Source organism: Choloepus didactylus, chromosome 8, assembly GCF_015220235.1.
Source record: "Choloepus didactylus isolate mChoDid1 chromosome 8, mChoDid1.pri, whole genome shotgun sequence".
Classification (NCBI taxonomy): Eukaryota; Metazoa; Chordata; class Mammalia; order Pilosa; family Megalonychidae; genus Choloepus; species Choloepus didactylus.
The window spans coordinates 32,857,211-32,874,858 of record NC_051314.1 but is presented as its reverse complement, the minus strand read 5'-3'; the positions used below and the strand labels follow the sequence as shown (position 1 = coordinate 32,874,858).

Genomic DNA, 17,648 nt, shown 5'->3' with positions numbered 1-17,648 from the left:
CATCAAGTGAACCAATATATGCACTGCAGGAGTCCCAGGAGAAGAGAGAGAGAAAGAGACAGAGAGAATATTCAAGGGAATAATGGCTGAAAACTTCCCAAATTTAATGAGACATGAATATATACACCCAAGATACCCAAGAAACTCCAAACAGGATAAACCCCAATATACCCATTCTGTGTATTATAATCAGACTGTTGAATGTCAAACATAGAAAATTCTGAAAGCCACAAGAGAGAAGCAATGTGCCATGTACAAGGGAGCCTTAATAAAATTGTGTCAGTTTCTCATTGGAAACCATGGAGGCAAGAAGGCAGTGGGATGACATATTAGAGTGTTGAAAGCCAAAAATTGCCACCAGAGAATTCTATATCCAGCAAAATTGTCTTTCTCAAAAATGAGAGAGAGAGATTAAAACATTCCCAGATTAAAAAAAAAAAAAAAAAAAAAAGCCAAGGGAGTTTGTTACCATGAGACTGGCTTTCCAAGATATGCTAAAGAGAGTTCTGCAGGTTGAAAGGAAAGGACAATAGACAATGTATCTAAGCTGCATAAAGAAATAAAGATCTCTAGTGAGGGTAACAACATGGGTAAATATAAATGCCAGTGCTATTGTATCTTTGGTTTGTAACTCCACTTTTTACTTTTTGCAGATTCTAAAAGGCAAATGAATAAAATGTAAAGGTAAATCAACAGTTTTGGACTCAATGTATAAACATGTAATTTGGACAAGAACTACACAACAGTGGGGGATGGAGGGGATATAGGAACTTAGTTTGGATATGCCATTAAAGTTAAGTTGGAATCAAAGCAAACAAGATTGCTACAGATTTAGGATGTTATATTTAAGCCCCATGTTTACTACTAAGAAAATATCAGAGGATATGCAAGCTCATAGAAATCAAAATTAGAGTACAGGTTGCAAGGGGGTAGGGTGGGGACATGGGGAATGGGAAGTTAATGCATAATGGGCATAGGGTTTCTGTTTGGGGAGATTGGAAAATTTTAGTAATTGAAGGTGGTAAGGGTACTGCAATTTTGTGAATGTGATTACTCCCATTAAATGGTATGCTTGGGAGTGATTGTGAAGGGAAAAGTTTGTTTTATATATATATACCCACAATTAAAAAAAAAAGAGCCACTAAAGAAACAATAACAGTTATGACAATTAAAAGTAATACAGCATCCTGGATGTGTTCTATCTAGCAAGGGAGGCAAGAAAGCTCAAAGGGACGTTAATGAGACATATAAAAAATTGGAATGTAGACCATAAGCTTTATATCAATGTTAAATTGCTTGAATTTGATAACTGCACTTAGGTGGTTACATAAGTGAATAACCTTGTTTTAGGAAATATACATGGCAACAATAAGTGTTCAAGGAATGTGATGTATACAACCTACACACAAGTGTTCATAAAATGGATTAATAGACTGACGGATGGATACATAGAATGATAGAGCAAATGTGGCAAAATGTTAAAATTGGTGGATCTGGATTTTGGAGAGTGGGAATTGGGGTATGTTGGAGTTCTCCATGTGGGGTTTGTATTATTTTTGTAATTGTCCTAAAAGTTTGAAAGTATTTCAAAATAAAAAGTAAAAAAAGAAAGAAAAAAGACAAGAGCACCCAACAATGTTAATGAATGAGTATTTTTATTAGATTCTGCGTTCATGGAAGGAATATGATCTTGCAGTAATGATTATAAACTATGGAAAAAATATGTTGAACATCACACCAGGGTGCAAATCTCTATTTGGTGGTAATGAACAAGAAGAATCACCAGAAGAGGTAATTGGTTTTGGTTTTTCACCTTTTAACAAATATTTAGTGATGTATTTTAGTGGTCATGTAATATTCTTATATATATATTAGAAAATTGATCAGTTTTTAATTTGCCATATTTACATAGGAGGAAAGTGTTAGAGTGAAGAGCTTCTTTTCTCTGTCTCTCTGTCTCTTTTTCTACAGAATTATAGTTGTTAAGAAAATGAAAAGGGAATCCATATGGCTAGTCCCCCATCACTAATACTTATCATCAGTTAGTTGGTAACAGAGAGCTTCCAGTTGGACTAAAAGCCTTCTAAAATAGCTTCCAAATCTGAGATTTTATTGTTCTGGGGGGTCTGTTGAACATAGTAGATACATGTTAGAGCTTGTTGCTCTGTGTTCAAAGTAGATATCACATAATGTGATATCTAAGTTGTCTTCTTTATGAGACTACTACTTATTTAGACTTCTTTTAAATATTTGCCATGAATATTACCATGAATCTTACCAGAGTGTATGTTTTATTGCCTTGAAACTCTGTAGTTAAATGTTTTTGTGAATCAAGCCTCTGAAATGTTACTTTTTTTGAACCTTTTGAAATATATTGGGTTTCTGAAGTGCACTAGAAATTTCTGAAGCCCTCTCAGTGACTGGGGACAAGATACCCTCATACCCACCCCCGATTTTGTTAGAACAGCTCCATTTCTATCTGTGTCATCTATTGAGTTTCCAAGTAAGCATATGTTTGCCACAACAAGCTTCAAAATCACCATTGCTTTGCTGGATGAAGTTTTTAGCCATGGTGCTTATTTATTTATTTATTTTGGTTTTGTTTTGCCTAGAGGGAGTTTGATTAAGGTGGGGCAATTTGAGGCAGTTTTCACCATGTGTTGTTTAATCCCAGAGTCCACTGGCCAATCCCTTTATGTCATCCAGGCTGTGACTCAGGGTCCTGTCCCTTCACATCATTTTAGGAGTCTAGAGTCCAGCAGGAAGTTGTAATTAGTTTTTTCTAAGATGGAAGGAATGGAAGAAGCTAATACTTAATTTATAGGAGTCAGAAACCATTGCAGCCATTCAAGGTCCCTTTGAGCCCAAAGGGGCTTGAGAGGTTTTATTAGAGAAGAAGAGATATTAACAACCAGTTCTTTGGCTTCAGACTGTTGAAAACATAGTGGGGAGCCTGAATGCAGACATGCTGATTCTTAATCTGCTAATTACTGCTCCTGTTATGCTTCAACGAAAGGCAAGCAGCAAAGAAAATTAGCTTACTTGTTAAGAAAGTCCTTATGGGGAAAAGGAATTTAAAAGAGAAAAAAAGTGATACATTTCTGAGGGCAGGTTGGAAAATTTCTTAGGTGCTTTAAGAAGAGTGAGTGTGTGTATTTGAGGGGGCTGGTAAGAGGAGTGGAAGTAAGTGGGAGGAAATGAGAGGGAAGAAGAAGAAACATTTTGGTTAATTTCTATAATGCACCTAGTACTGGGCCTGGCATTTAGTTAGAACTCAATAACAGTTATTAATTAGCATTGTTTAGTCTTATCGATCATAATTTTGTCTACCAAGTAGGGGAGCTTGAAAACATAATTCAATAAATGTCATTTGAAAAAGAAAAATTGTTGAAGTATCTTGAAGCACATTCTGACATTTAACCAATGTTTCTAGGGTTCTCCTAAGAAGTTTTCAAAGACTAAGAAGCCGCAGCAGATATTATTGCCTGAAAAAATAAATGAACAGCTGGTCTTGTTGGAGACACATCTGCTCAGACTGACAAAGCAATGTAGTCATTTTTGTTCTGTATACTTCTGTTTAGCATTATTAAAACCTTTTTTATTGTGAAATATAACATATGTACATAAAAGTGATAACTTTCAAAGTATAACTTAACAAGTAGTTATAGAACAAATTTCAAAGAATGTTATGGGTTACAGTTCTACAATTTCAGGTATGTCCTTATTGTGAAATACAACATATATACAGAAAAGTGATAACTTTCAAAGTACAATTTAACAAGTAGTTATAGAGCAAATTTCAAAGAATGTTATGGGTTACAGTTCCACCATTTCAGTTATTTCCTTCTAGCTGTTCAAATACCCTAGAGACTAAAAAAAGTATACATATATATATATATATATATTTATATAAAGATTCAGTATTCGTAATCCTTTGTTAAATCCTGTCTTGTCTGTTGCTACTCCTCCATCTTGTTTGATCACTGTCTCAATCGTCAGTGATATCTGGGGAGTGACCACCCTAATTTGTTCATACTGAAAAGGTGTGTCAACATTATGGGGAAGGGGGATGCATCTGATTGCTGTTCTTGAAGAGGCTGTTGCCTCTGGATTTTGGGACTTACCTGGCATAGGAAACTCTGGAAGATTTAAGTTTCTGAGAAATAAACTTAGTAAGTGAAACTTTTTATAGCGTTCTCCAGTAGGGACCTGGGTATTTAGGATTTTCAGTACTACTGTTGATTTGGGCTTGGCACACTGTGGCCATTTGGAATATCCTAGCTGCAGCTTGCATAAGAGTAACTTCCGGGGGGCCTCTCGACTCTATTTGAAATCTCTTAGCCACTGAAACTTTATTTTGCTACCTTTATTTTCCCCCTTTTGGTCAAGAAGGCATCCTTAATCCCTCAGTGCTCAGGCCGGGCTCATTCCTGGGAGTCGTGTCCCACCTCGCTAGGGAGACTCACTCCCCTGGGAGTCATGTCCCATGTAGAGAGGAGGGTAATGAATTTATTTGCAGAGTTGGGCTTAGAGAGAGAAAGGCCACATCTGGGTAACAAAAGAGATTCTCTGGAAGTGACTCTTAGGCATAATTATAGGTAGGCTTAGTCTCCCCTTTACAGATATAAGTTTCACAAAAGCAAGCCTCAAGATGGCCTGACTTATTAAGTAGGGGGTTCATAATTTCACATGGCATATATTCTGTCCAAGATGATCAATGTCTCATGCCATCTTCATTTAGTTGTACAATCATCATCACTCTCAATCTTAAACAATTATCATATAATTATCCCTAGTATTAGTTTGGTACTAGTAAGGTATTCCTATTAAATATAGTCCATTGTATGCAATAGATAGTTTTTCGCATATACCACTCTGTTGTTAGCTCTTTTACAAGTGTCATACTTTAGAAGTAGATCATGCAAGCACTTATTTATATTTGTAGTGCTAACCTGTTGTATACATGCCTTTAAACAACCCCTTTCAGTCATGTCACCTTCAGTACAGGGGCTTATAATCCCATTAATGAACCATCATCACCCCTATCTATTCCCATACCCTTAAGTTCAACCTCATTAACAGGTCTGTACATATTAGGTATCATTGCCTCTTCTCTAGTGTCTGTCTGTTTCTGGGTACCCTGTATTCCACATTTTAAGATACCAATTTTACATGATTCAGGGAGTTCATACTAGTGATAACATACAATATCTCTCCTTTTGTGTCTGACTTATTTTACTCAGAATTATGTCCTCAGGGGTCATTCATGTTGTCACATGTTTCATGACCTTATTCCTTCTTACTGCTGCATGGTATTCCATCGTATGTATACACTACATTTCTTTATCTACTCATCTGTTGAAGGACACTTGGATTGTTTCCATCTTTAGGCAATTGTGAATAATTCCGCTATGAACATTGGTGTGCAAATGTCTGTGTCACTGCTTTCAGATCTTCTAGGTATATACACTGAGTAGTGTATATATACTGCCAGTTTGTAGGCAAACTCAATATTTAGTTTTTTAAGGAACTGCCAAATTGTCTTCCACATTGGCTGTATCATTATACATTCTCACCAGCAGTGGATAAGAGTTCCAATTTCTCCACATCCTCTCCAACATTTGTAGATTCCTGTTTATTTAATGGCAGCCATTCTTATTGTGGCTGCCATTAAATATCTCATTGTGATTTTGATTTGTATTTCCCTAATAGCTAGTGAAGATGAATATTTTTTCATGTGTTTTTTTATTCATTTGTATTTCCTGTTCAGAAAAATGTCTTTTCATATCTTTTTCCCATTTTATAATTGGGCTGTTTGTGCATTGTCATTGAGTTATAGGATTTCTTTATATATGCTGGATATCAGTCTTTTATCAGTCTCCAGATATTTTCTCCCATTAGGTTGGCTGCCTCTGAACCTTTTTGTAAAGTCCTTTCAGGCACAGAAGCTTTTGATTTTAAGGAGTTTCCATTTATCTATTTTTTCTTTTGTTTCTTGTGCTTTGGGTGTAAGGTCTAAGAAACGATCTCCCATTACTAGGTCTTGAAGATATTTACCTATATTATCTTCTAGGAGTTCTATGGCACTGTCTCTTATATTGAGGTGTTTGATCCACTTTGAGTTAATTTTTGTATAGGATGTGAGGTAGGGGTCCTCTTTCATTCTTAAGGATATGGATATCCAGTTTCCCCCATTCGCATTTGTTGACAAGACTGTTCTATCCCAGTTCAGTGGATTTGGGGGCCCTGTGAAAAACCAGTTGACCATAAATCTGGGGGTCTATTTCTGAATTCTTGATTTGATTCCATTGATCAATATGTCTATCTTTGTGCCAGTAGGATGCTGTTTTGAGCACTGTGGCTTTATAGTAGGCTTTAAAGTCAGCAAGGTGTAAGTCCTCCCACTTTGTTCTTTTTTAGAATGTTTTTTGGCAGTTCAAGGCCCCTTTCCCTTCCAAATAAATTTTCCAAATAGCTTTTGCAAGTACGCAAAGTAAGTTGTTGGAGTTTTGATTGGAATTGCATTGAATATGTAGATTAGTTTGGGTAGAATTGACATCTTAATGATGTTTAGCCTTCCTATTCATGAACACAAAATATCTTCCACCTATTTAGGTCCTCTTTGATTTCTTTTAGTAAAGTTTTGTAAATTTCTATGTAGAGGTCTTTTACATCCTTGGTTAAGTTTGTTCCTAGATACTTGATTCTTTTAGTTGCTATTGTGAATGGAACTTTTTTCTTGATTGCCTCTTCAGTTATGTCATTATTAGTGTATAGGAATATTACTGACTTTTGCACATTAATCCTGTATCCTGCCCCTTTGCTGAATTTTTCTGTTAGCTGAAGTAGCTTTATCTTTGATTTCTCAGATTTTCCAAATATAAGATATATCATCTGAAATAATGACAGTTTTACTTCTTCCTGTCCAATTTGGATGCCTCTTATTTCTTTTTCTTGGTTAATTGCTCTGGCTAGAACTTCTAGCACAATCTTGAATAGTAGTGGTGACACTGGGCATCCTTGTTTCATTCCAAATCTTAGGAGGAAGACTTTCAGTCTCTTATCATTGAGTACTATGCTGGCTGTGGGTTTTTCATATATGCTCTTTATCATATTAAGGATGTTTCCTTCAATTCCTACCTTTTGAAGAGTTTTTGTCAAAAAAGGATGCTGAATTTTGTTGAATGCTTTTTCAGCTTCTACTGAGATGATCATTTGATTTTTCCCTTTCAATTTGTTAATCTCTTTTATTACATTGATTTATTTTCTTATTTTGAGCCACCCTTGCATTCCTGGAATGAACCCCACTTGGTCGTGGTGTATAATTATTTTAATGTGCCTTTGGATTAGATTTGCAAGTATTTTGTTGAGAATTTTTGCATCTATATTCAATAGGGAAATTGACCTGTAGTTTAACTTTATTGTAGTATCTTTATCTGGTTTTGGTACTAGAGTGATGTTAGCCTCATAAAATGAGATAGGTAGTATTCTTTTTCTTCAAAATTTTGAAAGAGTTTCAGCAGGAAACTCCTCTTTGGAATGTTTGGTAAAATTCCTCTTGTGAAGCCATCTGGCCCTGGGCTTTTCTTTTTTGGAAGATTTTTGATGACCGGTTGGATCTCTTTACTTGTGATTGGTTTGTTGTGGCCTATTTATTCTTAGGTCAGTCTAGGTCATTCATGTGTTTCCAGGAAAATGTCCATTTTCTCCAAGTTGTGTAGTTTATTGGCATACAGTTGTTCATAGTATCCTCTTATGATTTTTAAAATTTCTTTGGGATCCATAGTAATGACCCCCATCTTATTTCTGATTTTGTTTATTTGGGTCTTTCCTCTTTTTTGACTTTGTCAGTCTAGCTAAGGGTTTGTCAATATTTTTTTATCTTCTCAAGGAACCAACTTTTGGTTTTATTTATTCTCTCAGATGTTTTTTTTTCTTTTTCTTTTCTTTTCTTTTTTTTCTTTGTTGTTGTTATTGTTCCCCAGGTCATTTATTTCTGCTTTAATCTTTGCTATTTCTTTTCTTCAACTTGCTTAGGGTTAGTTTGATGTTCATTCTCTATCTTCTTCAGTTCAGTTAGGTCTTTGGTTTTACCTCTATTCCTTTTTAATGTACATATTTAGCACTATAAATGTCTCTCTCAGTACCACCTAGACTGCATCCCATAGTTTTTGATAAGTTGTGTTCTTGATTTCATTCATCACTAGATATTTACTGATTTCTCTTTCAATTTCTTCTTTGACCCATTGATTGTTTACAGGTGTATTGTTTAATCTCCATATATTTATGAAAGTTCTGATTCTTTGTTGGGAATTGATTTCCAGTTGAATTCCATTGTGATCAGAGAATGTGCTTTGAATAATTTCAATCTTTTAAAATTTATTGAGGCTTGTTTCATTGAGACCAATGCCCCAACATATGATCTACGCTGGATAATGTTCCATGAGCACTAGGGAAGAATATTTATCCTGGTAATTTGGGATGCAACAATCTATATGTCTGTTAAGGTGAATTCATTTAGGTTCTCAATTTCCTTATTGGTCCTCTGTCTAGTTTTTCTGTTTATAGAAGAGAATGGTGTATTGAAGTCTCCCATTATTATTGTAGAAACATCTATTGCTCCCTTCTGTTTTGCCAATGTTTGTCTCACATACTTTGGAGCTTCTTGATTGGGTGCTCAAACATTTATGATTGTTTTTTCTTCTTGGTGGATTTTAGCTTTAATTAATATATAATGTCCTTCTTTGTCTCTTATGACATCTTGTCATTTAAAGTCTATTTTGTCTGATATTAGTATAGCTACCCTTGCTTTCTTTTGGCTGCAGCTTGCATGGAATATTTTTTTCCATCCTTTCACTTTCAATCTCTTTGTGTCACTAGATCTAATATGCATCTCTTTTAAATAGCATATTGATGGATCATACTTTTTAATTCATTCTGCCAGTCTGTATCTTTTTATTGAGGGGTTTAATCCATTCATATTGAAAGTTACTACTGTAAAGGTAGTTCTTGAACCAAACATCTTATCCTTTGGTTTTTATTTGTCAGATCTACCCCCCCCTCCCTTTTTCCTTTAAGTTACCCTTACTAATACTCTTCAGTTCTGTGCCCTTCTCCAGACCTCTCTCTCCTTTCTTTTTTTTCTCAGCTGGTAGAATGTCCTTTAGCATTTCTTGCAGGGCAGGTCTCTTGATAAATTCTCTCAGCATTTGTCTGTCTGCGAAAATTTTAAACTCTCCCTCACTTTTGAAGGAGAGCTTCACTGGATAAAAAATTGTTGGTTGGCATTTTTTCTCTTTCAGGATCTTAAATATGTCATACCACTGCTTTCTTGCCTCCATGATGCCCATTGAGTAGACCTATGTGATTTTCCTTGTTTGTGATTAATCACTTCTCTCTTGCTGCTTTCATGACTTTCTCCTTCTGTTCAGCACTTGACAGTTTGATTAGTAAGTGTCTTGGAGTGGCTCTATTTGGATTCATTCTATTTTGAGTTCGTTGGACTTCTTTGATTTGCGTATTTATGTCTTTTATAAGGGTTGGGAAGTTTTCCCCAATTATTTCCTTGAATATTCTTCCTAGACCTTTTCTCTTCTTCTGGGATACCAATGATTCTTATATTTGTTCACTTCTTGCTGTCCATCATTTCTCTGAGATTCATTTCCAAATTTTCAGTTTTTTTTCTTAAATTGTTCTTTTATGTGCTCACATTCAATTACTTGTCCTTGAGTTTACTTCAAATCTGCTGTCATGTGTCTCTAGTATATTTTTAATTTAATCTACAGTATTATTTCCATAGATCTGCTATTTTTCTGTTTACTCTTTCAAATTCTTCTTTATGCTCTTCTAGAGTCTTCCTGTTCTCCTTTATGTCTTTAGCCAACCAATTGAAGTTGTTTTGGAGATTTGCATGTATTTCTTTGATTAATTGCTCTAAGTTCTGTGTATCCTCCAGCTTTTTAATTTGGTTGTGTGGCTTGTCCATATCTTCTTGGATCTTCATATGCTTTGTAATTTTCTATTGATCAGGGCATTTTCTTATCTTGATAAGGTTATTTTGGGAAATGCAGGATTGTTTGGACATTTGTATAAAATTTGGCAGAACTGCAGCTTGCTGGAGTGCACTTTCCCTGTTTTCCAAGCAGATGGCACTCTTGAGCCACCTCTTCTCAAGCAGCTTTTCCCTGACTGCGGCTGTGCACTGGGCGGGGTCCAAACCAGGTGGAAATCCAGTCAGCACAGCAGTTCTCCTTGTGCACTGGGACTGCCAGTCCTTGGGGTGGGGGTAGGCCCTGTGCAGTTTGGCAGAGGGTCCACTTAAGGGCACAGTGGGTCTGGTGATACCCAGTCCTCCAAGTAGATCACTCTTGGGCTGCGGGTCTGCAAGTCTCACCCTTTCCAGCCCTCAGCTAGCTCAGAAGTGCCCTGCTTTTAGTGGGCCCTCAAGGTCCCTGCTTCCCTGTGTGCGTGAGACTCTAGGGTGGGGGTGGGGGGGCTCCTGGTGCTTCTGTGTGGCACCTTCACTTATCCTCGCCTCTTGCCTGTGCATACCATGGGTGTCCGTGGAGGAAGAGTAAATGTACCAAGTTTTCTGTGTGCAGTCAAAACAGGCCACTGGTTCCCAAGTTTCCTTACTGGAGCTCTCAGCCCCAGAGCTCAGAATGGTTATCTCCTCAGCTAATTGCTGAGATGGGTGTGTGAGAGTGGAGAGCTACTCCCTCCCCTGCTTGACTGGCCAGCTCGCCGCTGCCAGCCCCCAGCAGCAGCCCAGTTCAGTAAACTCACCCCTATCTTTTCAGATGTGATTTCTTTGCCCTTTCAACCAAGTCCCCAATATATATTGTAGAGGTCCTTCTCTGGCTGCTTGTACCCTGGAACCACTGTCCCAGCCATTTTCTGCCTTTTCTGTAGTTATTCCATGGGGGAGAAGTTTGCTCTGCCTCTCTATTCCACCATCTTCCCAGAAGTCCTTGGCATGGTATTTTTAAAAATTAAAAAATACTTTGTTAAAAAAGGATTAAGATGACAGCATTTGGTGAGCCCTTTCAGGTTTGCACTGTGTTTTTACATTATGTCATTATTCTTAACAGTATCCTGTTATTAAGGGAGCACTGAGCTCTTCTTATGGATTTAGTGCATAAAGATAAAGTGATTTACTTAGGATTACACATCTGGCTTGGATTTGAGCCTAAGTCTTCTGACTCCAAGCAGGGTTTCTCAACCTTAGCACTTACTGTCATTTTGGGCTGGATTTCACTTTTGTCACTTTGTTGTGGATGACTGCCCTGGACATTTTAGGATATTGAGCAGCATCCCTGGCTTCTGCCTACTAGGTATCAGTAGCACTTGCCTCTCCAGTAGTGACAACCTAGTGTGGGAGACAAATGTTGGCAAGTGTTGCCTAATGTCCTGGTGGGAGGTGGGGGGTGGGGAAGGACAGAATTATTCCCTGGTTGGGAATGACTGTTTTAGAGACATAAATGTAACTGAGAAATAAAGAGATAGTGTGAGGAGTGCTAATGTGTGAGTGGTTTGAAACATGGTCTATTCTAGAGGAAGACTGGTTTAATTTTAGGTCATTGTGCTATAGTAATTTCATAATGGACCAATATGCTAACAGAATGATTGGAATTCTGGAGTTTGCAATAACCTTATTTTTTTTTTTTTGAAAGTTGCTTGGGAAGTTGATTTAGTTACTGGTGATAAGTATTATCACATTTTTTTTTAAAAAAACAGATACTTTGAATCTTCTAGAAGAGCAACAGTGTACCCAAATTTCTGTTAAGTAGGAGGCTCTGCTTGCTCCATAGTCTTTTTGGAACTGACCACATTTGTAGAATTTCATGTCCCTATCTCATCTCATCTCTCTTACTGCTGGCCTCAGTCATATCTTGGTGGTCTTACTGTTTCAGGATACCTTGACTTAGATCTCTCTCTCTCTCTTTCTCAGTATGTCCCATGCCAGTTTCAAGCTGAATTTATTCATTGAACTCCATGCTCTATTATTCTCATAACCAGTAAACATAGTTTTGGGAAAGCTGTAGTTATCTTGTTACATATAAAAAAAATACTTCCTTAAAATGTAAAGTGTTTTTTAGAAATGTGAATTGTTTTGACACTATCAATAAAAAATCAACATTATATTAAGAAGCACAATGCAATATTATTAGCTACACAGCAGATTCAGTAGCACCACCACCAATATTACTATATTGATAATTTTGTGAAGCACTTTCTGTGTGCCAGACACTATTTTATACATATTAAAACTAATATAACATATATAATAGACATATGAGTAACATACTGTTATTATTATCTCCATTTTAAAGATAAGGAAACTGAGGTGCAGAGAAGTTGAGTAACTTCCTGAGGTCTCATAACTAATAGGTGTTAGGGTTAGAATTTGAACCTGGGAAATCTGGCTCCAGTGGCTGTGCTGCTCAATCATTTTATATTTTACTCTCTTTCAAAGATAATTTTATTAAAATGGAGTTAATAAAATTGATAGGTTTCTGAGTCTGGGGTTTGCTGATATAGGACAACTGTTGAACAAGAGGGACTCGTACCTTCAAACCTCTTCAGCTATTTGGTGGTGGACACTGTGGCTTTTAGGAGAAAAAAAAATGAAAGGAAATAATTGAGATTTTGAATTCTTTGTATCTCCAAGACAGTAAGGATATAATCAATATATATTTTTTGTTTTTGTTTATACATGTTACACAGAATGTACAACTTATTAATTTTCTTAACCTTAGATATTTCAACTGAACTCTCAGGATCAGAGGACCCTATATTTCTGTACCCTGTAGTTTTAAATTGGGCAGTCAAAGGTGCTGTGAAGGAAGGTAGGTGACCTAATGTGCATGTGCTGTTTGCTTACTTGACTTACTGTTGAGATTGCTGATTGTGTAGATATTGTTGTTGTAGTCTGCTTAAAAATTTCACCTTTCTAGGAAGAAGATTTTGCGTTCTTATCAATTTAGAATAATGCAGAATCTTGATTGCCAAGTAATGAAAGAGACCTAAAATCAGTACTGATTTAAGTCTGGAAAGACAGAACCTTGATGGTTGCTTATTTTGATAGTGAACAGTGTTATTACAAAGCCTACAAAAACGAGTGCATTGAAAAATGCATTAGTGATCAGTTAAGTTTAGTTACGAAGAAATGGTAGTATTGTTGCTTAACTTAGTGAAATAGAATAAAAATTAGAATAACAGGTTATTCTTATAATTATCATCAGTTTTCCCCCCAACTAATAATATTTTTGAGGCAACTCTTATGAAATCTTTATCCACACTGAGATATTTGGAAAATAAATGAAATATTGACCATAAGGGCTTATTTTATCTTAGAAAAACAATGATTGCTCTGCATTTATCTCTACACTCTTTTTAAAAGGGAGAAATCTGAAAAAAGCAAGTTAATAAACTTGCCTGTTGCAAATGACTGTTAGCACTATTCACCTTTTGGTGACAATAACTAAACGTATTGGTAATCATATATGAAATCCCTTGTTTTTACAGTTATGAAATTTAAGAACAGACCTAGATTCCTGGAATTCTTTACGCAAGTTATGGTGAAATGCATGAATGATGAAAAGTTTCACCTTGTGTTGGAGATAACAATGCCTGTCATTGACTTCTTGAGGAGGTACCTGTAACAGCAGTTTTATAAATATTAACAACTTTTAAAAATGAATAACAATACCACTTTAAGCTATATAAGATAGATGAAAAAGAGGGGGGGTAGATGCAGTTAAAAACAACCACTGGAGAGATAGTAAAGTTTTATGTTTGTGTGTATAAATAAATAAATAAACATAAACATTTCTGTACAACTGAGAACAGAAATAAAAATAAAGCATGTTCAGATCACTTGCAGTAATAGATTAGGCCTCTTTGCTCTTGGATCAGGGATGGAAAGTAGCAACCCAGGCCATCCTGAAAGCCCACAGAATAGGGGCTGTTAGTTGAGGATTCCGTTTGTATCTGTGAATGGGGAGTTCCTCAAACAGAAGTGGTAAAGCTATCCTTCCTTCTTGTTCTCTGACCCAGATTGATTCTCTTCGGCCTCAATGAAAATAGTGAGTCTTATGTCTCATGCCAGTTATGAGAGATGCCAGATGAAACAGCTTTTCTTGTGACAACTGGGCTTTTCTTTCAAAATTGAGCATAGCTTTATCTATCCTGTTTTAATAAAAGTAAACATCCATAACATGAGATCTGGTTTTTAAAATGGCAACAAAAGAATAGAGAAGTATTCCCTCTAAAACATGCAGGAAAATATTCTTCCTAAAATAGGCACTTCATTTATTAGACAAAAAGTTTTGAATACAGTATATGTGCTTCATATTTTCTAAAGATAAGAGAGGAAATTGCTTCTATTAAGTGTAGGCCATGGTAATAAGAGAATTGGTCAGAATTGGAGAGTCTGTTAAATAAAAAAAATACTGTAACCAAAATTAGATGTTTGGTAGCTGTACACAATACTCTTGATGCCAAAGAAAGTCAGAAGATACTTCCAGTGTGCAGAGGAGAAATTTGGAGGGCTGACTGTGAAGGTCGAGACTAAGAATAATGGATATTCTGAAAGAGGAAAACAGAGTGGCTTAGAAGCATTGAGCAGTGGTATAATAAAGACCTGAGGTTGTAGACTGAGCAGTGTAACTAGTCACCACAAAGGTAATAACTTCAGTTTTCAAGGCTGAGCAGATGTTTTATGATGCTCTTCACCAAGTCAGGAATACAGGAGGAGGTGCAGATTCAATACCATAATTTCTACTTTGATAGTGTTATCTACTTTATTCTGATTTTCATATGCCTAACATGTTTTTGTACATAGGGTTTTTTTTTCTCATATTATGACAGGCAAATATTCAGCTGAATTTTCTTCTAATTTTATAATTTCATGCTTTACATTTAATGTTTTAATACATATGGAATTTATTTTGATATGATTATTTGGATAAAATTCTAACTTTTTCCAGTTTATCCATTTTCCTGGTAATATTAAAAAAGAAGCCTTTTCATCACTTTTTTTAAAAAATTAAATTCAGTTTTATTGAAATATATTCACATACCATACAGTCATCCATGGCGTACAAGCAGCTGTTCACAGAACCATCATATAGTCATGTATTCACCCCAATCTATTTTTTTTTTTAATCATCATTTTATTGAGATATATTCACATACCACGCAGTCATACAAAACAAATTGTACTTTCGATTGTTTACAGTACCATTACATAGTTGTACATTCATCACCTAAATCAATCCCTGACACCTTCATTAGCACACACACAAAAATAACAAGAATAATAATTAGAGTGAAAAAGAGCAATTGAAGTAAAAAAGAACACTAGGTACCTTTGTCTGTTTGTTTGCTTCCCCTACTTTTCTACACATCCATCCATAAACTAGACAAAGTGGAGTTTGGTCCTTATGGCATTCCCAATCCCACTGTCACCCCTCATAAGCTACATTTTTATACAACTGTCTTCGAGATTCATGGGTTCTGGGTTGTAGTTTAATAGTTTCAGGTATCCACCACCAGCTACCCCAATTCTTTAGAACCTAAAAAAAGGTTGTCTAAAGTGTGCGTAAGAGTGCCCACCAGAGTGATCTCTCGGCTCGTTTTGGAATCTCTCTGCCACTGAAGCTTATTTCATTTCCTTTCACATCCCCCTTTTGGTCAAGAAGATGTTCTCCATCCCACAATGCCGGGTCTACATTCCTCCCCGGGAGTCATATTCCACGTTGCCAGGGAGATTCACTTCCCTGGGTGTCTGATCCCACGTAGGGGGGAGGGCAGTGATTTCACCTTTCAAGTTGGCTTAGCCAGAGAGAGAGGGCCACATCTGAGCAACAAAGAGGCATTCAGGAGGAGACTCTTAGGCACAAATACAGGGAGGCCTAGCCTCTCCTTTGCAGCAACCGTCTTCCCAAGGGTAAAACTTATGGTAGAGGGCTCAACCCATCAAACCACCAGTCCCCTATGTCTGTGGTCATGTTAGCAACCATGGAGGTGGGGTAGGCGAATACCCCTGCATTCTCCACAGGCTCCTCAAGGGGGCACTACATCTTTTTTTTTTTTTTTCCTTGTTTGTCTTTTTTCTTTTTTTTTTTTTTTTTTAAATTTCCCTTCTTTTTTCAAATCAACTGTATGAAAAAAAAAGTTAAAAAGAAAACAAACATACAATAAAAGAACATTTCAAAGAGACCATAGCAAGGGAGTAAGAAAAAGACAACTAACCTAAGATAACTGCTTAACTTCCAACATGTTCCTACTTTACCCCAAGAAAGTTACATAATATAGCAACATTTCAGTGAACTTGTTCCTACTACATTCATCAGAAATTAACAGACCATAGTCATTTCTAGGCATCCCCAGAACGTTAAATAGCTTATCTGTTCTTCTTGGATTATTGTTCCCCCTTCCTTAATTGCTCTCTACTGCTAGTTCCCCTACATTCTACATTATAAACCATTTGTTTTACATTTTTCAAAGTTCACATTAGTGGTAGCATATAATATTTCTCTTTTTGTGCCTGGCTTATTTCGCTCAGCATTATGTCTTCAAGGTTCATCCATGCTGTCATATGTTTCACCAGATCGTTCCTTCTTACTGCCGCGTAGTATTCCATCGTGTGTATATACCACATTTTATTTATCCACTCATCTGTTGAAGGACATTTGGGTTGTTTCCATCTCTTGGCAATTGTGAATAATGCTGCCATGAACATTGGCGTGCAGATATCTGTTCGTGTCACTACTTTCCGATCTTCCGGGTATATACCGAGAAGTGCAATCGCTGGATCGAATGGTAGCTCTATATCTAGTTTTCTAAGGAACTGCCAGACTGACTTCCAGAGTGGCTGAACCATTATACAGTCCCACCAACAATGAATAAGAGTTCCAATTTCTCCACATCCCCTCCAGCATTTGTAGTTTCCTGTTTGTTTAATGGCAGCCATTCTAACCGGTGTTAGATGGTATCTCATTGTGGTCTTAATTTGCATCTCTCTAATAGCTAGTGAAGCTGAACATTTTTTCATGTGTTTCTTGGCCATTTGTATTTCCTCTTCAGAGAACTGTCTTTTCATATCTTTTGCCCATTTTATAATTGGGCTGTCTGTACTATTGTCATTGAATTGTAGGATTTCTTTGTATATGCAAGATATCAGTCTTTTGTCAGATACATGGTTTCCAAAAATTTTTTCCCATTGAGTTGGCTGCCTCTTTACCTTTTTGAGAAATTCCTTTGAGGTGCAGAAACTTCTAAGCTTGAGGAGTTCCCATTTATCTATTTTCTCTTTTGTTGCTTGTGCTTTGGGTGTAAAGTCTAGGAAGTAGCCTCCTAATACAAGGTCTTGAAGATGTTTTCCTACATTATCTTCTAGGAGTTTTATGGTACTTTCTTTTATATTGAGATCTTTGGTCCATTTTGAGTTAATTTTTGTGTAGGGGGTGAGGTAGGGGTCCTCTTTCATTCTTTTGGATATGGATATCCAACTCTCCCAGCCCCATTTGTTGAAAAGACCATTATGGCTCAGTTCGGTGACTTTGGGGGCCTTATCAAAGATCAGTCGGCCATAGATCTGAGGGTCTATCTCTGAATTCTCAATTCGATTCCATTGATCTATA

General features: G+C 36.5%; 1 protein-coding gene across 10 annotated transcripts in view; it reads left to right on the top strand.

The window, feature by feature from the left end:
* CFAP54 (cilia and flagella associated protein 54) overlaps window positions 1–17,648 on the top strand; it is a 429,497-nt gene that overhangs the window by 163,578 nt on the left and 248,271 nt on the right. For 9 of the 10 annotated variants that reach the window (XM_037846937.1, XM_037846934.1, XM_037846938.1 and 6 more), the window contains exons 27-30: window positions 1,663–1,791; window positions 3,434–3,548; window positions 12,759–12,848; window positions 13,528–13,654. In XM_037846937.1, coding sequence (XP_037702865.1) covers window positions 1,663–1,791; window positions 3,434–3,548; window positions 12,759–12,848; window positions 13,528–13,654 — 461 coding nt within the window. The remainder of the gene's footprint in view (window positions 1–1,662; window positions 1,792–3,433; window positions 3,549–12,758; window positions 12,849–13,527; window positions 13,655–17,648) is intronic. The other variant, XM_037846939.1, reaches the window with a different exon arrangement.